This window comes from Ictidomys tridecemlineatus, chromosome X (assembly GCF_052094955.1).
Source record: "Ictidomys tridecemlineatus isolate mIctTri1 chromosome X, mIctTri1.hap1, whole genome shotgun sequence".
Lineage (NCBI taxonomy): Eukaryota > Metazoa > Chordata > Mammalia > Rodentia > Sciuridae > Ictidomys > Ictidomys tridecemlineatus.
Genome location: NC_135493.1, coordinates 80,769,578 through 80,785,135, shown reverse-complemented (window position 1 = coordinate 80,785,135; position 15,558 = coordinate 80,769,578). Strand labels below are relative to the sequence as shown.

Genomic DNA, 15,558 nt, shown 5'->3' with positions numbered 1-15,558 from the left:
GGCATGATTTCATGATTTCACTTTTTAATAGTCATGTGGTAGTATGATAAACACTCCTATTTACCTAATCCTTCCCTTATTCCTAGACAACTAACTTGCTGCTAGTTTGTATTACATATAATACTATAATAAAATACAGGTATAGCTAACATTTTATTGAACATTTACTGTGAAACAAGCTTTATACCATGTTGTTTTCTTTCCTTTGTGTTATTTTTTAATGATTGATTTTCAGGAATCCTAATATCAGTTCACAAACATTTTTGTGGCACGGCCTTTATTTCCATGTCAAACTTTCCTTCCCTATTTCTTTCTAACTTCACATATTTATTGGAACCCTAAAATGTGCCAGGTACTGTGCTAAGAGGCACCAAGAAGGCAAAATGAATCAGTGAGTCCTTGGAGTTTGATATTAAACATGCATGATAAAGAGGGCTATGATAAAAGACACTATTAGATTACGGGTCTGTCTGTCCATTCCCTTGTCCAATAATCCACCCATCTACCTATGCTTTTCCCCATGAATCATATGAGAGAGCTAGTTGCAAACATGATGCCATTTTACCTCTGAATATTTCAGTACAAGAACAAGGACATTGGCTGGGAGTATAGTTCAATAGTGGATCACTTGTCTAGCATGAGTGAGGCCATAGATTCAATCCCCACTGCCAGCACATGTGTGTGTATGCATATAGACACATGCACAAATATAGACATTTTCTTAAATAACTACAATTTAGTGACCAATTTAGAGAATGTTAACATTAACAGATAATAATATAATATTATTATCTATTTTAATAATATAATATTATTATCTATTATCCACCTCAACATTTTCATTAATTATTATGATGTCCTTTATGGCAAGTTCACCCTGCTTGATCCATGATATAATTAAAGGTCATGTATTACCTTTAGTTGTTTTATCTTTTTTTCTTTCTTTAATATTTATTTATTCAGAATATTTATTCAGTCTTTATTTTTCATAACATTGATATTTTTGAAGAATGAAGGCCAGTTATGTTACAGAATGCCCTTCAATTTGAATCAATGTGAAGTTTCCTTTTCTTTAGATTCAGATTATACATTTTTTTTTCAGGAAAATCATGTACATTAAATGTGTTTTTATTTGCACATAGTAGTAGAACGCATGTGATGTTGCTTTGTTCCAGTGTTGGGGAAGTTAAGTTTGATTAGTTTGTTAAGGTTAGGCCTTCCAAATTCTTCCAGTGTAAATTTACCCTTTTTTTTTTTTGCCTTTGTACTTAAAAAGCAATCTGTAGGAAACTTTGAAACTTTGAAACTAGTAAATATCCTATTCTTTATTCAACCTTCACCTTCTGGTTTTGTCATCCATTTATGATTTTCTAACTCCATCATCCCTCTTTATTTATTAGTTGTCTTTTACTGTAAATAAGAGCTTTTCCTTTTCTATTTGTTCATTTGTTCTTAAGAGTATGAAGTCATGGATTCTTATTTTATTAAGTGTGTTATATTCTTTTACTATTATTATTTTGATGCCCAAATTGTCCCAGATTTTGACAGTAGGAGCTCCTTCAATTTTGTCCTCTCTGTTTTTGATATGTCCTCATCATTCTTTTAAGTATTGTTTTACTTTTTGGCAGAGTAAAGCTCTTCTAGTACTTTCTTGTCCCATTGATGGAAAATCATCCATTTCTACATGGAACCTTCTTCCTTTCTAGTTTAGAAATCAGAATATGAGCTAAGATATATGTTTTTTTTAATTCTCCAAGAAAATTTTGCTGATCTATTTCTGAAACCTCATAGAGGTTTCTTATATGTAGAAGTTCTGTCCACATATTTGCTAAATGGACAAGATAGAAGATGGCTTGAAATAAATAGCCTGGGGAAGTAGAGAAACATAAGTAGAGTTATAGCATATATGGAAGGATCCAACTCATGCAGAGAACTCCAGCTTAGTGTGGCTTCAAGCAGAGATGAAGCTAGAGAATCAGACATGGACCAGTTCATTGTGGACTTTCATCATCTGAAAAATTTAATCTTTTGGAAGATGAGATGCCATCACAGAGTGGTTAACCGAGTAGGGAAATTATTGTTTTTATTAAATTTACATTCTAAGATTCCTCTCTGTTCTCACCAGTGAGGAGTATGTAGAGTATTGATTAGGTAAATATTTAAAATTATTTTCCAGCAGGATTGGTATTTTTCTTTCTAAGAGGAAGTTTGAGTCATTGATTCATCTTCTTGTGGAATGGCAAAAATTCTTTTAAGTAGTAGTTTTACAACCAGGACTACAAGTTCAATAGTAGTGTTCTTTGTTCAAAAATGACAAACAAAAGTACATAAAAATGCTAATTTTAATGAAAATATTGATGAATAAGATGTACTTGATTTATTGCTACATTTATTTTTCTTTATCTTTAGTAAAAATGTCAATAACAGGATTGGTATAGACTTTCAATAACAAAGACATTCTACCTGGTTTGCAAGGTAACCAAAATAGGAAATGTAACAATGAAAATTTCTGAAATAACAACAGATTGCCTCCTTAGGTTGAATTTTGCTCTTGTAACAATCTTTATTTTTATTACTTACAGACCATACCCCAACCAGTTGGAGTTGAACAACAAGCAGCTCTTCAAAAACCAGATTTAGTTAGAAGGTAAGTATCATCAGATTCATACCTTGGAAATAATGAGGGTGAGCAGAAGTATGTGCAGTAACTAGGGAAGCTTCTGTGTTCTTATATGTATGTGTAGGTTTAATAAACATATTGGGCATTATTTTTACTTTTTTAAAATTTTCTTTAATTTTTATTTTGCTTATTTATTTTTATGAGGTGCTGAGGATCGAACCCAGGGTCTTACACGTGCAAGGCGAGTGTTCTATCGTTGAGCCACGACTCCAGCCCCATTATTTTTACTTTTTAAAAAAATATTTTTTAGTTGTAGATGGACACAGTACCTTTATTTACTTATTTATTTTTATGTGATGCTGGAGATCAAATCCAGTGCCTCACACATGCGAGGCAAGCACTCTACCACTGAGCCCCAACCCCAGCCCTATTTTTTACTTTTTTAACATCAATAATATTGACCATTACCTTATTTTCTTTACTTATAGTGTTCTAAGAAGAGCATAAAAGAGTTTAAAAGGAAATAATAATGTAATTTACAGTCAAATGTCATATAGTTATATTAGTAGTCATAAATTTGCATTTTCTGTATTTGTTCAGATTGGATAATTTCTATTGTTCTGTTTTTACATTCATTATTTCTTTCCTATATATTTCGTTATTGTGCCCCTTGTCCTTTCATTAAGTTTTTATTTCTGTGATTTTATGTTTAGTTCTATAATTTCATTTGTTTCTGTTTTTAACATCTTCTACTCCTTTGAAAAGCTCGTTTTGTTTGTTTGTTTGTTTTGTTTGTTTGTTTGTTTTATTTTGGTAATGCTGGGGATTGATCCCAGGGCCTTGCACATGCTAGGGAAAAACTCTCCAACTGAACCACACTCCTAACCTTCATTTTGATAAATGCTTTTAAAATCTTTTCAGATAAAATCTTTTCCTGATTCATCTCGATGTTGACACTTGCTCATTGTTGATTTTGTACTTGTTGATGCAAAAAGATTTAAGTTGTAATTTTCCTGGTTTTTTGGTATGACAGGGATTTTATTTTTGTCTCCTGGATATTTTGGGTATTATGTAAGGCTACTTTGGATTCTACATTTAAATCCTCTATTTAGCTGTCATTCTGCCTGTTTAGGTACATTGGTCCTGGACTACTTCTAGGGCCTGTGGTTCTAGTGACAATGTAGTTTTGAGAGTTCATGCTTTGCTATTCTGGTCTGTTTCATTCATCTGGCACCTTGGTGTCCATGGTGGAGCTGCAGCGTGGAGATTTGAACTTCTCTAGGTCCACCATACAGATCACATTTTACTGCTGGAGCTCCTGCCACTGCCACTGGGGAAGCAAAGGGCCTACATAAGCCATCTTTTGTTGAAGGGTTAAGTATCAGGAGACACTAGGTCTGGGCTGTCTTTCTGCCTGACCTGTCTTCTGCCATTGTGTTAGTATTAGGAGATGGTTAGTTGCTTTATTTTTTAAGTCCTCAGAGTTCCTAATCAATCTTTTATCTTTTCATTCTTTAGTGCTATCCTGATTTTTTACTGTATTATTTCCAGATTTTATTTTTTTAGCTCTTCTTAGTGGGGACAAGCAGGCAGAGTTGAGTTTTTGCTACGTTGCCCCAAACCCTAAGCTAGTGTTTTTAAGGTTACTTTGGAATATGAATGATATAGCTCTATTGGCTAAAATTAATGTCTCTATTACCCTATGAAGGTGTTATTTATTACTGCCAATTCTCTGTATGTTTTAGAACTCTAGGGGCATTATTATTATTTTTAATTAAAATGTTTTCTTTGTGGTGCTGGGATTAAACCCAGGGACTCAGGCATGTGAGGCAAGTTCTCTACCATTCAGCTATGCTGAAAGAACTTAGGAACGGTATTACTATGTCTTCTTTTTCATACAGACATAGAAGAATTAGGAATTATTTTTATCATTTTTGTGCATCTCTATAGCAATATTTTATGAATAGTTTTTAGCAAAAGGACTTAATCTGAAAATTAATATCTGAAAAAGGTTGTCTGATACTTATTGTTCTTTTTATTTGAATTTCAGATATATTGGAAGATATTTACTCAAATATTCAAATATCTTCACTTTTATTAAAGAAAAATCTGAAAAATTTCACACAGATAAACTAAGTTAACCTTCCCTTTCATAATCATACTGATTTGAACCTATAAAATATAATCAGTTAGAATTAGTTATATTGATCTGGGTACAGTGTCACATGCCTCTATTCTCAGTAATCCAGGAGACTGAGGCAGTCTGTCAAAAAAAAAAAAAAGCTACCCAAGAACTATAAAATGTTAATCATTTTGAACATTTTATTGATGGATTGATTGATTGATTGATTGTACTTGATATTGAACACAGGGGCACTTTACCACTAAGCTACATTCCTAGCCCTTTCTATGTTTTATTTTGAGATAGGATCTCACTACATTGCCCAGACTGAGCTCAAATGTACAATTTTTCTGCCTCATTCTCCTGAGTACTTGGGATTATAGACATGAGCCACCATGTCTAGCTTGAAGAATTTTTTTTTTCAGGGGATGGAACTCAGTGCCTCTGTATACTAGGCACGTGCTCTATTTATGAGCTACTTCTCCAGGTGTTCCACTATTGTTATATGATTCCTTTTCATTTATTTTTCTGCCTCTTGCATTATTTTTGTCTCTCACATTTGGTCTGTCTATCCTTATTGAGGTCTCTCCCTTATTTTGAGTGAGATTTTTCAGTTTAGAAGTTTTATTTGAACATGTTAATGAACTAACCCCAAAACAAAGAAGATAAAATTTATCAAGAGCATTCTCTTTTAAAAGGTTTCACAAAGGTCTATAACTGGCAATGTTTTCTCTAATTTCATTTTTACCAAATATATATGATATAATCACATTTTTCATAACTTTAAAAGATAGCTTTATTTATATATAATTTGCATACAATTCAATTTATCTTTAAAGTGTATGATTCAGTAACTTTTAGTATATTCACAGAATTTAGCAATTATAACTTTTTAAAAGATATTATATTATTTATTGATTTTCCTTAAACATTATTTACAATTAAATAATCAAAAGCTTTTTTGTTAGATTTTTATTATCAGGATTGGAATGAGTTACTGTTTTTTGTTTTTTTTTTTTACTAGCTTGAATCAAGATGTGGCAGCTGTGAAGGAAAACACCAATAACTCTGATAACCCAGGTGGAAATGGCAAACAGGATCGGATCAAACAGAGAAGAGCTTCCTGTCCTCGACCAGAGAAGGGGACTAAATTTCAACTTACTGTCCTTCAGGTCAGTGTGTTGATATGGTTTGGTTGTAGTGCATGTAGAGGTCTTCGAGAGTCGGGAGGGATGGTACTGTGATAAGTGTAGAATATTATGAAACCCTCTGTAAGCTGACTTTTCCTCCATTAAAAATTTTCTGATAGGAATGTTTTGTGTTAATTTTTAAAGGGGAATAAAGGAGAATAAAAGGCAGAAAATAAATCACTTATAACTACCACTGAGAGCTAGCTTCTACCATTTTTTAATTTGTTTTCATTTCTTTATTCTACATGTATATTTAGCATTTTACATTAAGATTGTGATAGTACTAGTAATTATAGCAAAACTATTGAATTCTTTTGTAATAGACACCCCAAAGGTTACATATTAATTTTTTTGTGTGTGTACTGGGGATTGAACCAAGAGGCACTTTACCACATAGCCACATCCCCAGACCTTTATTTTATTTTATTATAATTTTGAGACAGCATCTCACTAAGTTGCTTAGGGCCTCACTAAATTGCCGAGGCTGGTCTTGAACTTGCAGTCTTCCTGTGTCAGCCTCCTGTGTCTCTAGGATTATAGGCTTGTGTCACTGTGCCCAGTTTTATGCATAAATTTTTCATGTAATGCAAACACTCTATATAATAGGTGATAATATACTCTTAAGAAATGAGAATGTCAAGAGAGATAATTTGCTTAAGGTCATACAACTAGTAAGTGATAAAGTCAGATCTTAACCCAGATTAGACTTCAAAGTCTGTATCTGTAACCAGTACAATATATATTTCAGTTGGTTGCTGAAGCCTACATACAAATTTATATCCCCTCTGTTTTTTGGCAGCACTGGGGATCAAGCCTGGGGCCTCATGCATGCTTGGCAATACCCTACCACTGAGCTATATCCTCAAACTATTTTGTCTTTTTCAAAACTTAACTTATTATGTATATATTCCTATATCACTAAGTAAGTTTTTTTTTAATTTTTTATTTTTTTTATTGGTTGTTCACAACATTACAAAGCTCTTGACATATCATATTTCATACATTAGATTGAAGTGGGTTATGAACTCCCAATTTTACCCCAAATGCAGATTGCACAAACTAAGTAAGTTTTCAATAACATTTTAAATGGCTACATTAGATAGGCCCTTGTATGCAAATATAATTTTAGCATTCCTTTCGTTGTAGTACTTTTAAAATTTGTTCTGTTTTTGCCAGTCTTTTTCCCTAACTTTGTCTTCATTCTCTGCAGCAAATATCCTAGAACATAAATCTTTATATCTGTCCCCGATTATTTCCTTAGAATAAATAGATCCCTAGAAATAGATTAGTGGTTTAAAAAGTGAAAATTTGAGGCTTGAGGGTGTAGCTCAGTGATAGAGCATGTGCTTAGCATATGCAAGACCCTGGGTTCAATTTCTAGCATATGCACATAAAAACATTTCTAAAATTTCTAAATACATGTTGCTACATTAAGAGAATTTTGGAAATGAGTGACTGGATTTAGATATTGCATTGCATATAGCTATAGTGACTATTATAACCTTTTTTTTTTGCTTTTTTGTAAGAGTTTTGTTCCATTTTCTTTCCTACTTGATCACATTTCTATTTCTTTATTTATTGTAACTATGGGGATTGAACCCAGGGCCTTGCACATACTAGGTAAATGCTCTACAACCTAGCTACATCCTAGCCCTTTTAATTAAAATTTTTTTTTGAGACTATTGTCTCAAATATCTTGCTAACTTGCTCAGGCTGACCTCAAACTTGCATTCTTGCTAACTTAGCCTCTCAAGTAGCTGGGATTATGGAGGTGAACCACTGCATCCCACTCTCATTTAAGATTTTACTGAGTAATTTGTACCTGTTATATTTGTCATAGGATGGCTCTTTATGTAGTATTTCACAAAGGGAAAATAGAATGTTTTTAGAGTGTTAATGTATAAGTCATTTTCAGCATTTATTATATGTGAACTCATCCTAGATAGTCTGTGTACAATTTACAAAGTGAAGACAGTGAATCTTAAACTGGTGAAATATGTATTCATAGGTGTCAACCTCTGGAGACAACATGGTAGAGTGCCAGCTGGAAACACACAACAATAAGATGGTCACCTTCAAGTTTGATGTTGATGGTGATGCACCAGAAGATATTGCAGACTATATGGTAAGTATTGTAAATACAAATTATTTTCCCTTCAACATTATCTGTCTCTTATCTTCTCTATATTTATTTGGAGCCATCTCTCTTTAAAGGGCATGGTTAGTTTTAAAATTTATACAGAGGTTCTGATCAGGGATAAGCTGCTGCATCTTATTTAGTTTCGGCATATTCATTTGAAAAATATGAAAGACTTTTATTGTGGATCAATATTTTTTCCCTTTGCCTGTATGTTGAGATAATCTAATAAACTTTATAAAAATAATTCCATTGTGTGGGTTACTGATTAAATCAGAATCTTTTGAAGTTGAGGCCTAAACATCAATAGTTTGTCAAGTTACCAAGGTAATTTCTAATGTGCAGACTACTCATCTAACATCTTCCATGTAAATGTTCAAGTTATTTTCTTCATTTCATTTAGTTTTTTAATATTTTCTTTGAATTAGTAGGCTTAAGTTAGTATTTTTCTCCTTTATTGGATAGGTATGGGATCTGGGTAGTAAGAGAGTGCATAATGCATTTGTTTCTGCTTTTCTGGTGAAGTGGAAATAAATTTTGGGGGGGGGTGTTATCAGAGATTGAACCCGGGGTACTTAACCCCTGAGTCACATCCCTAGCCCTTTTTAAAAATGTTTTACTTAGAGACAGGATCTCACTGAGTTGCTTAATGCCTTGCCATTGCTGAGGCTGGCTTTGAACTTACAATCCTCCTGCCTCAGCCTCCTGAGCTACTGGGATTACAGGCATGCACCACTGCACCCGGGCAAAATAAACATTTTAAAAGTTAATTTTGTTAGTTATGCCTCTTACTTAGCAGAGTATCTTTTGAGATGACTATACTTTCATAATTCCCATGTACACTTAGCCCAACTAGAGGTCTTTGGGCTGTTATGAAACATCTCCAAAGATGATGAATTTTATGATTTGTGATTGAAAACCTTTTACTTTGGACATCTTTGTTGTAAACACATAAAAAATAAATAAGTAAATAAATAAAGGTCCACTGACAACTAAATAAAAATTAAATAAAAAGAATAATTGAATGTACTATGTGGTGTTTTATTGCTAGCCTTTATTCTGTTTTGACACTTGGATTTAGATACTCTATTTATGTTTTTCTTTATGGTAACCACCATTAATACAGTATTATAATTTTGAAGAAACTAAATTCATTCTCATGAATAGACTGACTTTTGTTGTGGGGCAGGTTGAAGATAACTTTGTGCTGGAAAATGAGAAAGAAAAATTTGTAGAAGAATTGAGGGCTATCGTAGGTCAAGCCCAGGAGATCCTTCATGTCCACTCTGCTGCAGAAAAAGTCATTGGACTTGACTCTGTTACCTTGGAATCTAACAGTAACCAAGTAAGAACAATTGTTTAGCAAATGGGTCTTTTTGAATACGTGTCAGGAACTTCTTTATTTATCTTTTCATTTTTAATTCAGACAGGATCATCTGAACAAGTCCAGATAAATTCTGCTTCTACCCAAACCAGCAGTAAGTATATTTAATTACATTTACCATTTGGCTTTTGAAATAAGACATTTGGGAACTTTAGATTATATCCCTTCTTGGAGAAAAATGTTAGCCAATAAAGTAATTTGATAAATTGTTATTTTCTAACACTTTGAAAGGACCTTGTATCTCAGAGATAAAAATTCATTCACCAAATTTCCTCCAAGTTTTGGTTCTTTATCTGATTAATTTATTTCTGAGTTGTCACATGGTATGTTACCAGAAAAGCAGTCACAGTATGATGACTTTTAATGGCCTGTTTGAAACAAAACTGGTCAATTGATTTTTCATATATAAGATGGACAGAAAGTTTCTTAACTAAAATCATTGTATTCTAAGTTTGCCTCATGTTTTAATAGTCATATTTTATCTTGATTTTATTCCACTAATGATAGACTTATACAGCTATGATAAGCACTACTATTATACTTATCCTATTACTATTGGGAATATAGGTATAAGACAGATAATTTTTTAAAAAATATATTTTTATTTTAGTTGTAGTTGGACACAATACCTTTATTTATTTGTTCGTTTGTTTGTTTTGTTTATTTATTTATTTTTATGTGGTACTGAGGATCAAACCCAGTGCCTCACACGTGGGCACTCTACTGCTGAACCATAACCCCAACCCCAAGACAGATTCATTTTTGAAATTAGTTTTATTAAGTCAATAAGATAAATGAACTGACATTTGCTTGGCACATTGATTTCTTGCTAATTATTTCTACAGATGAATCTGCTCCTCAGTCATCTCCAGTTGGTCGGTGGCGATTCTGTATCAATCAGACAATAAGAAACCGAGAGGCTCAGTCTCCTCCTTCTCTTCAGCCTTCAATGGCTGCAGTCACTGGGCTACATCCATTTCCTAGTAAGCTCTCATTCACTACCAGGTTTTTCCAGATTTGGAGGATATGAATGTAAAACATATACCATATTTTAACTTATTTCTTGAATATTTTACAACAATTTTCATAAGCATATTTGAAGACAGTGTATAACTTAAAATATTTTTATTTAATATTTATAAAAAAGCAAAGTTGGTTTTTTTGCATTCCAGCTTGGATTGTTTGATATTTTGAGTCTTGTTTATAAGCATATTCTCTCTCATATTAGTTCTCATTTGTCCCTTGCTTTTCCTGTCACTTTTGAACTTTTGTATTAGTCTATGCTTTGCATTCATCAGCATGTAATTAACTTTTACTTTGTTATTGTTCCAGGTTCACGAAGTAAAAATAATAAGGAAATATCACAGGACACACTGCTCAGTATAGAAAATAATCCATGCCAACATGCACTTTTTACCTCCAAATCAGAAAACAAGGATGTAGTTGATGGTAAGATTTCTGAATGTGCTGGTGTGAAAAGTGAACAGCCAGCTATACTTTTTCAAGTGGAAGATAACAGGCAGATAATGACACCAGTTACCAGTAGTTCCACTTATTCCACTACTTCAGTTCCAATTGAATGTGAGGGACTCACTGGCCAAACAGGCATGTTCATACCTGTATATTCATGTCACCCACCTGCCAGTCAGGCTGATGTGCTTGTAGCTCATGGTGGCAAATCAACTCAGATTGCTGGTAATGCTGTTACAACCTCAACATTTGTATCTGATCAAAAACCTCAGTTCTTACCAGGACAGCAGCCAACTATGGATGCAGAGTTTATTTCCCAAGAAGGAGAAAACATAGTGAACACTGAAGCAAATTCTCCAAAAGGAGTCGTTTCCACTCAGACTCCTAGCCTTGAATCTACTACCCTTTTACCCACTACTGTCCTAGAATCAGATGGGGAAAGACCTCCAAAAATGGAGTTTGCAGACAACCGAATTAAAACTCTGGATGAAAAATTAAGAAACTTGCTCTATCAGGAACACAGCATCTCTAGCCTCTATCCTGAGAGCCAGAAGGACACGCAAAGCATAGACTCTCCTTTTTCTTCCTCTGCTGAAGATACACTCTCCTGTCCAATGCCAGAAGTCATAGCCATCAGTCACTGTGGAATTCAAGATAGCCCTGCACAATCCCCTAATTTCCAACATATGGGCTCTAAGATTCTGTCCAATGTGGCTGCAAGTCAGCCTGCTAACATATCAGTGTTCAAAAGGGACCTGAATGTGATAACTTCTGTACCCAGCGAATTGTGTTTACATGTAAGTATCAGTCTTTTTGTTTCCTTATGATTTTAAAGAAATGCCTTCTCTTCTAAAATTCTGTGTTTTGAAATGAGATTTTAAGGACACAGGTATTTAAGGATGCCATGACCTATGCTACAGGTGCTCAGAAATTCTCAGTAGACCTGGTAGACTATGGGTAAGAGAGCCCTCTAGTGAAGTAACTAGGAACTTGCAAGCAGTGTCTATATTTGTTTTAATGATAGGGGGAAAAAAAACCCTCTGATTTATAGAAGATTCTAATAGAAAGAACTTACTTTTTGATTTCTACTTCATAGTTTAATTTAAACGTGATTTGATAGGTTTAATTTATTTGAAAAAAAGTAAAAGTCATCCATAGTCCCATGACTTTTTTTTGAGGGGGGGGGGTACTAGAGACTAAACCCCGGAGTGTTCTACCACTGAGCTACATCCCCAGCCATTTTTATTTGTTTTCATTTTGGGACAGGGTCTCCCTGAGTTGCTGAGGCTGGCCTTGAACTTGTGATCCTCCTCCTTCAGCCTCCTAACTTACTGAAATTATAGGTTTGTACCACCATGCCAGGCCTATACTTAAAGTATATATAAACACATACATACAGGTTGAGTATCCTGTATCCAAAAGGCCTTGGTTGAAAAAAGTGTTTCAGATTTTGGAGTTTTTTAGATTTTAGAATATTTGTTTAATGAGATACCTTGTGGGTGAGACCCAAATCTAAACACAGAATTCATTTATGTTTCATGTATACCATATACACAGAGCCCATAGACAATTTTTTCCAGTATGTAGTGTAAAAAACATGGATTGAGCCACATTATATAAAATCATATGTGAAATTTTCTACTTGTGATATCATGCTGGGGCTCAGAAAGTTTAAGACTTTTTTTGAGCATTTTGAATTTTAGATTTACAAATTAAGGGTACTCACCTATGTAATGTAGGAACACTAATTTTCCTTTTTTTCTCTCCTCATTTCAATTTTATATTATTTTGTGTTACTTGTGATTGTACCTAAGGCAAGCACTGTACCATTGAGCCATACCCCCAGCCCTAGTTTCCCTTTCCTAGCCCTTCAAATCTCAGAGGTAAACACTAGTAATTTGGTGCTTATCCTTATTGACTTTTCTTAAGCTTACACAAATATGTTTACATATATATCATAATATTTTCTTCAGAAATATATCATGCTCTGCAACTTATTTTAAATATTTATGTACAAATACTTCACATATGTTGCTCTGCATTATCTTTAATTATGGACATGCATCAGTGTCATTACATATAGTTCCACCTTTTAACTATTAAAAGTAACTGCATAATAAATTATTGAATAGATATAATTAGTTTTATTGATAAACTAGTAATTTTAAATTTAAAAGGTAACAAGTAAACACAAAAGTCATTCATAAAGATTATAGATTTAAAGTAAACTGTTGACTGGGGATGTAGCATTCTTGCTTAGTGTATATGAAACCCTGTGTTTGATCCACAGCACTACATTCAAATAAATAGTTAACTGTTGTATTGCTACCTCTTATTCCCTGAACCCTTTGATGTTCCCAATTCTAATTCTGTGGTCATCACCATTAGTAACTTGTAAATTTTTTTTTTGTGTGTGTATATGGTATATATTTCTTGATTTGGTAATTTTAGGTAATACCCATCTACTTGCTGCTACAAGAGTGAGGGTTTGACTCTATGAATAAAAACCAAAGCCAGTTGCCATGGTACATGCCTGTAATCCCAGCTCCTCAGGAGGCTAAAGCTGAGGAGGATTGCAAGTTCGAGGTCATCCTCATCAACTTAGTGAGACTATATATCAGATAAAAATAAAAAGGAATAGGGATGTAGCTCAGTGGTAGAGCACCCCTGGATTCAACCCCAGTACCAAAAAACTGAAAATCAATAAATATGCATTTATATTATGATCATGTGCATGATACAATAACAACAAATGACTAGAACCATAAGAAATGAAATGTTTTTCTCTATCATTTAAATTTTGTTGCTCAGAGGAGATTATTTTAAGCATCAAGGTCAAATGGATTATTTTATTTGTTTCAGTGTCCATTGCTATATCTGAATCATATTTAGTTGTCACTGTTTCTGTTGTCCTCAAATTATTCTTTTTTCCCCTGAAATACTTCTGTGAGTAATGTTTTCAGATATGTTACATGGTTATATAATTTGTCTTTGCTGTTGTTTTTGCATTTCCTAACATATCTTAATTTTGCTTCACACTTGATTAAGAGTGAACGGTAGGATCAAAATCTTTTCTTCTCAGAACTTAGAAGACATTGTTTTACTGTCTTTTAGCCTCCTGTGTTGCTGATGAAAGTAATGTTAATTTGATTATCATTCATTTGTAGGTGGCTTGTTTTTATTCTAGACCACTTTCCACAATGTGGAAATGTTCTATATCTATGTGGTCCAATATGATAATCACTAAACCACATATGACTATTCAGCACATAAAATGTTACTAGTGTAACTTAGGGCTTAAAGTTTTAATTTAATTTAAATTAAATTTGAACAGCTACATGTGGTTAGTGACTTATAAAACACAGGATATAAAACTTTTTTTCTATTCATTGTGAACATAACTTTGATGGCCTTTTGATTTTGAAGATTAGTGTCTTTTTTATTTCTAGTAAACTTTATTATTGTCTTATTTTTCCTTCCATTGTCTTTCTGGCTTCAATTTAGAAGTGTTATAGATATCCAGTCTCCTGGATATATCCTCCATATCTCTTAACAGTGTGTTCTCATTTTTAATTTATGATCTCAGGCATAACTTCATTTTCAAAAGTATGTCAGGTTACTATCCTGCTACTTAGCCTTTTCCAGTTAATTTTTCATTTGACAATCATGAATCTGAGTTTTGAAATCACTCTTATTCTTGGCTTCTTTTCCATAGCAGTCTATTTTTGCACATATTTTTTTCCCAAAATTAAAAAAAAATTTTTGGGGGGGAGGTGGGTACTGGGGATTGAACTCAAGGGCACTCAACTATTGAGTACCATCCCCAGCCCTATTTTGTATTTTTATTTAGAGACAGGGTCTCACAAGTTACTTAGCACCTCACCATTGCTGAGAATGGCTTTGAACTCTTAATCCTCCTGCCTCAGTCTCCAGAGCTGCTGAGATTCCAGGGATACACCACCACTCAGCCAAGTTTTGTTTTTTTCCTTAGAAAATGTACTAAAGATTAATAGTTGAATATATAAATCATGTTTACAAATCAGAAAGAAAAGATCAGACCACTCAGTAAAAGAATAGTCAAATCATTTAGACATATGTCTCACAGAAGTGGAAATACAGATATCTATATAATGCTTAGCATTTGGTCAGAACCTTTCTGCTGAATCATGATATGGCAGATAGCATCACATGGTGAGGCAGAGCAAGCCAGAGAGAACTTGCTTTTATAATGAAGCATCTTTCACATAACCCATCAATTCTCAAATCCATTAATCTATGAATAGACTAATCCATCTAAGAGGGTGGACCCTTCATGATTCAATCACATGTTAAAAGCCCTACATTTTTCTACCCCCACATATGACACAATGGGAATGAATTTTCAACATGAATATTTTTTCGTTTGTTTTGAGACAGGGTCTCACTAACTTTCTCTGGCTGGCCTTGAACTCGTAGTCTTCCTGCGTCAGCTTCCAGAGTATCTCCATTATACAGGACCACTGTCATATATGTTATCCATTCTTGACCTAAATGTTGTATAGTTCATGACTGTATATTCACACATCTTTCTGACAATATGAAGGTTTTACCCAATGTTATTAATGCCATTTCCTTGGCTTTTCCTCTATTTCAATT

At 33.5% G+C, this 15,558-nt stretch overlaps 1 protein-coding gene across 7 annotated transcripts in view; it reads left to right on the top strand.

Moving 5' to 3' along the window:
- Wnk3 (WNK lysine deficient protein kinase 3) overlaps positions 1–15,558 on the top strand; it is a 171,363-nt gene that overhangs the window by 111,624 nt on the left and 44,181 nt on the right. For all 7 annotated transcript variants that reach the window (XM_040281244.2, XM_040281261.2, XM_040281236.2 and 4 more), the window contains 7 exons: positions 2,583–2,647; positions 5,767–5,914; positions 7,941–8,057; positions 9,259–9,414; positions 9,496–9,547; positions 10,299–10,436; positions 10,786–11,720. In XM_040281244.2, coding sequence (XP_040137178.2) covers positions 2,583–2,647; positions 5,767–5,914; positions 7,941–8,057; positions 9,259–9,414; positions 9,496–9,547; positions 10,299–10,436; positions 10,786–11,720 — 1,611 coding nt within the window. The remainder of the gene's footprint in view (positions 1–2,582; positions 2,648–5,766; positions 5,915–7,940; positions 8,058–9,258; positions 9,415–9,495; positions 9,548–10,298; positions 10,437–10,785; positions 11,721–15,558) is intronic.